General features: G+C 33.2%; 1 protein-coding gene across 1 annotated transcript; it reads left to right on the top strand.

Annotated features, from left to right (window-relative positions):
- The first annotated feature begins 575 nt into the window (after window positions 1–575).
- Window positions 576–4,911, top strand: LOC133312696 (peptidyl-prolyl cis-trans isomerase FKBP65-like). The gene is made up of 13 exons (XM_061513936.1): window positions 576–732; window positions 948–1,034; window positions 1,212–1,472; window positions 1,617–1,691; window positions 1,894–1,974; window positions 2,113–2,310; window positions 2,437–2,523; window positions 2,630–2,796; window positions 3,449–3,571; window positions 3,698–3,844; window positions 4,333–4,460; window positions 4,608–4,702; window positions 4,826–4,911. Exons 1-13 carry the CDS (start codon window positions 576–578, stop codon window positions 4,867–4,869), a joined length of 1,650 nt encoding a protein of 549 aa, XP_061369920.1. The 3' UTR covers window positions 4,870–4,911.
- Window positions 4,912–5,350: the final 439 nt, after the last annotated feature.

The following is a 5,350-nucleotide window of genomic DNA, read 5'->3' as shown; positions in this document are numbered from 1 at the left end:
CTCACTGTAGATAAGTTATCTACATTGAATGTAGAAAAAGCGAACCCATTATATAAATTTAGAAATCAAGTCATAAACATAAATAAAAAGTAAATGAAAATAAATATAAATAAAAAATATGTACTTAAATAATTGGGTTTATTTAGTCTTATGTTGCATGAGAGAAGAAATCTTATGTCATTGACACATAGTGATGGCCCACCATCTAAAAAATAAAAAAAGTTGTACAATTATCAAAAGGTGTGTAGAAAAGAAAATTTACACAATAGTTTTTCTCAAAATAGGAAAATATTAGTCTTATGTTATATGGAGTAATTTTCTCATACTATAAAGAGAGTTTAAGTGGAGTCCACCATTAAAAAAAGAAAAAGAAAAAAAGAAAGGATGCGATTTTAAAAAGTGAGAGCAAATGAGATAACTATGGTCATGTGTAAAATAAGAGTAGTATTTCACGTAATTATAACGACGATGGAAATATCTTTCAACCGAAAGCTCCAAAAGGAGGGAAACCAACAACTGCTTATCCTATGTTACGAACTCTAAGCTCTTCCTTTTTTTCTCTTTCTCTTACTTCAATGGCATTCTCTCAGCTAAGCCACTCTCTGGAAAATGAACTGAACACTAAAGACTCAGAATTCCCTCTGAAGGAAATTGGAAATGAAGGTCTCACAAAAAGGATTCTCAGAAAAGGAGTCACTTGGCAGACTCCATTCTCTGGAGACGAAGTCGAAGGTGAAACCATAACACCCCACAACTCTTTCATACACTTCACTTTTCTTTTCTTTTCTCTTTTTTTATATTTCAGCTCATGATTCATAATGTCTATGCCATAACATAAAAATGGTCATTGTAAATTTTTCAAAATTTTCACCTTCTCATATTCACTTCTATGAGCAACCAAGCCAATCAAGCAACCTTCTTTTTTTTTTTTTTTTTTTACATTACAGTTCATTTCAGAGGACAAGTTGAAAACGGAGCATCTCTTGAATCCAGTTATGATAAAGGGTCTTCGTTTCATTTCAAATTAGGCCAAAGTAAGCACTTTATTTATTGCATGAATTACAGGTGAAAAAAAAAAAGTCATTAAATTATAAACTAGTTGAGTATGCAACGTGGATAATGAAATGGAAATCATATTCATTGATTCAGCTTTCACTGTTAATCCATGAATAGACAGTGTCATTAGGCCAAGTTATTTAATTTTCTTCCAGGTGAAGTTATCAAAGGTTGGGATGAAGGAGTTGCCACCATGAAGAAAGGGGAGAGAGCAATCTTCAAAATACCACCTAACTTGGCATATGGGGTGGAAGGTTCTCCACCATTGATTCCTCCCAATGCAACTCTCATTTTTGACATTGAAATGCTGTCTTGGAGTTCCATCAGGGACTTGACTGGCGATGGAGGAATCATGAAAAAGATAATAAGGGAAGGAGAAGGATGGGCTACTCCCAGAGAGGCTGATGAGGTGCTAGGTAATAACCATGATGATTAATGTTTTTATATTATCAACGAGTCATATATTTAAGTGAACTTATTGCAATCTTCACATGCTATAAACAAGCCTGGCCACTAAGAAATATATATAACTAAACTTGTACTTAAATTGCTTATTACAGTGAAATATGAAGCAAGGCTAGCAAATGGAATGCACTTTCAGTCTGATCAAGGAGTGGAGTTTAATGTAAGCGATGGTAAGTTTAAGTGTTTGAAATTTTTTCTATTATTGCCATAGTTACATGCTTATTACAGGGAATGTGTTTTAGTGTTGACTTTGCTTTCATTATCTATTTTTATAGTATTATATAGAACTACTGAGAAATTTTGTTAGGTGTTTAAAAAAAAAAAACAATTTGATCCATTTGTGGAATGCTTAAATATGTGTGTTTGGATCAGGCTATCTTTGTCCTGCCATGAGTATAGCAGTAAAGACAATGAGAAAGGGTGAGGTGGCAGAGCTAGCTATGAAATTCTTGTGTAAGTTAAGTAGAAGTCACTCTTTATTTTGGATGAAGTATGCATGTTTCCCATAATTTTACGTCTCCATTTTGTTTGCGTTGCACTATTAGGTTATTCATTGGAACCATTCAGTAATAGCAGAACATTATTTTGCAGATGGACTCAGTCAAAACTCAAATAGAACCACTAAGCTTGATGATTGTCTCCTACCAGATTGTAATATAACTACCATTAAACTTGAGTTGGTATCATGGAAAATTGTTACCGATGTCACGGGAGATAAGAAGATAATAAAAAAAATTAAGAAAGCCGGTGAGGGGCTTGATCGTCCTAATGAAGAATCCCAAGTGAAAGGTAACCTATATCTCATGAACATGATCTTTTGTCCATCTCTGCAAATATGAATGTTTTCCTAATTTTGTAACAGAAGTTGAAGGTTGGATAAATAAGGTTCTTAATTAATGTTTTTACTTTCTGCAGTTATATATTTGTGTAAACGAGAAGATGGTACAATTATTGAGAGGAAAGGATCAGATGAAGAACCTTTTGAGTTCACAATCCTGGAAGGTATACTTTTGTTGTTGTATATTATCACGGGGCATGTACATTTGTTAGTAGTTACTGTCTTTCTTTCTTTTTAATCTTTGAATTTCTTTGTTGTATGGATTTTCAGAACAGGTACCTGAGGGTCTAGAAAGAGCAATACTGACAATGAAAAAAGCAGAACAAGCTATGGTGACTATCAATGCTGAATATTTGTGTGACCATAATAATTCACAGGGAAACACAACAAATAATAAAGTCCTTTATTATGAAGTTGAATTGGTTGATTTCGTTAAGGTTAGTTGCTTCTATGTATTGCTTATATCAGTTCCATTAAAATATAGAAGAAAATATGTGTTGAGTTTTCTAAACATACAATGACAGAGGTATCAATCAATTCAAAACGCCAACACAAGGCTTTTTTTTCCCCTTTTGTTCAATTTTCTCAATTTCTTAGTCCGTCTATTTAGGTTTTCTGAATCTATCAACTAACCAAGAAGATAAAAATGTTTAGTTATCTTTAAGTAACGGTCCTTCTTAATGTTCTTAACTTTCTTATGTTGGACAAGCAGTTAGAAACAGTAGAACACCTCTGGTAGTCCTCTGGCTGCTGAAACTGGGACTTAAAACGGCCAAAATTTATGTCAATGTGTTATTAACATTCTTTGATATAACTCTTTGATATCATGTAATAACTCTCTGCCTATTTATTCCTTAGATGTGAGTATATATATCTTTTATTTATTGTTCTATAACTTATTGCTTCAAGTGACCAATTTGCTATCTTAAGGAATTTGGAAAATGGGGACTACAGGCAACAAATATATTATTTTATTTCATTTCATGACTCGTAGTTTAAAATGGATTTTGAATGACATAAACTAAAAGGTGAAACCAGCAGCACTACTTATGCAAAGTTATTGTTCTCAAGTGATTCTGATGTGAGCAGGAGAAGCCATTTTGGAAAATGGATACTCAAGAGAAACTAGAAGCTGGTGAGAGGAAGAAGCATGATGGAAATCTGTTGTTCAAGGCTGAAAATTTCAAGCGCGCATCCAAGAAATATGAAAAGGTAAGTTAATTCATTAATAGCGAGATAGTCAGAAATGTATAATGAGGATTGGTAAATCTTTGCATAAAAGCATCTTACTGTCATTTAATTTGGTGTATAACAGAATAGACTACATTGATATTGTAGGCTGTAAAATACATTGAGTTTGATCACTCATTCAATGAAGATGAGAAGCGTCAGGCTAATACCTTAAGATTGTCCTGTAATTTGAACAATGCTGCATGTAAACTTAAATTGGAAGAATACACAGAAGCTACCAGACTATGCACAAAGGTATTCTCTGATCTTATTTTGAGTATTTTCACTTTCTCCCTTCTCTATGTCCCTGGTGAGGAGCACATTTCGGGTGCCACGGGAGTATCTACTCCCTTATCAAAAAAGGGAAAAAAAATGGGATAATGAAAATAACCATAAATATAAAGATAGTATAAGTAAGTTATTTTTTGGCATATTTGATAAAGGATGTATCCATGCTCACTATGAAGAGAGAAATGAAATAGAAGGGAACTCACTTTTAGAGTCCTATCTCATCCTGACGAGTCATAAAAAACAATTGTTTATAAATGTTCTGATGCAAATAATGCCTTTAACATGCACAATGCACGAAAGTGAGTAAAAAGGAAAGTGGAAAGGTGAAAGTAGTAGTTTTCTCTACTAGAGGTGCTACTAAAACTAATATGTGCGCATGAATGCATCAGAAGACATTGACATTGCAATAAATGACAATAACTTGAATGCTTGGAAATAATCAAAATACACAGGTCCTAGAACAAGACCCTTTAAATGTCAAGGCTCTATACAGAAGATGCCAGGCATACCTGAAAACATCAGAATTGGAGAAAGCTGAGGCTGACATTAGAAGAGCTCTGATTACTGATCCAAATAACAGGTACCATACATTGCACTTTCAAAGACTACCCTATGTAACTTCTGCTCTTGACATGCATAAGGTTAACATATTTTCATTGACAAAACATATTCTGTATTGAACAATGAACAATTAATTATCTGTTTGTTTGGCTTGGCTTATTGTCAGAGAGATTAAGCTTGAATACAAAGAGCTGAAACGCAAGCAAAAGGAATACAGTAGATATGAAGCCGACATCTTCAGCACAATGCTCTCAAGGATGAGTTAGTTTAGAAAGTGAATTTGCGCTCCACATTTCTTTCTGAAGTAGAAATATCCATGTATTGTGTATTATTATCTAACAATTTCAATTTGTTGGGTACATAACTCAAATGCTACTTCTGCAGAAACCTACATGGAGAAGAATCAAGCAAGGGTTGTTTTTTCCTAACGCTATTTCGGAATCGGTGAAGCCAACGGGGGGCTAGCGGGTTACATAAAGGACATTTGTTAAAGGAGAAACTTTTTTTTTTTTTTTATTCGAGAAATAATTATTATCGGAAAGTAGTTGGAAATATATTTTACTGGAATGTTACTAAAAAATTGTTTGGTAGACCTATATTTTTCCAAAAAAATTAAGTTAATTTTATTGAGGTTGTATTTGGTTAGTTATGAAATATTAGTGGGAATGTGAGGTTATTTGTTGCAACTTTAGCAAGTGTGCTAGTCGTACAAGTAATAAAATGATAAGTAAAGATCGTTCCCACGAGAATTTGTGTTCAAACACCAACTAATAATTAAGTTGAATCAAACAAGAATTCATTGAATGCATTGATAATTGTCACCAGAATTTGAATTATACTTAGAATTGGTAAAATAACTAAAATGTGAATTATAATTTTACAACAAGTAGTCAGGAAATCAATGTCCCT

This window comes from Gastrolobium bilobum, unplaced genomic scaffold, assembly GCF_033153095.1.
Source record: "Gastrolobium bilobum isolate Gb01-03AN ecotype WA unplaced genomic scaffold, APGP_CSIRO_Gbil_v1 utg14484, whole genome shotgun sequence".
NCBI lineage: Eukaryota > Viridiplantae > Streptophyta > Magnoliopsida > Fabales > Fabaceae > Gastrolobium > Gastrolobium bilobum.
The sequence above is the reverse complement of the archived record's forward strand: the minus strand, read 5'-3'. Positions and strand labels throughout refer to the sequence as shown.

Coding starts and splice junctions, on each gene's coding strand:
- LOC133312696 (XM_061513936.1), top strand. CDS start 576: ATGGCATTCTCTCAGCTAAGCCACTCTCTGGAAAATGAACTGAACACT. Junction 1,975..2,112: donor GCTAGCTATGAAATTCTTGT/GTAAGTTAAGTA, acceptor ATTATTTTGCAG/ATGGACTCAGTCAAAACTCA. Junction 2,797..3,448: donor AATTGGTTGATTTCGTTAAG/GTTAGTTGCTTC, acceptor TGATGTGAGCAG/GAGAAGCCATTTTGGAAAAT.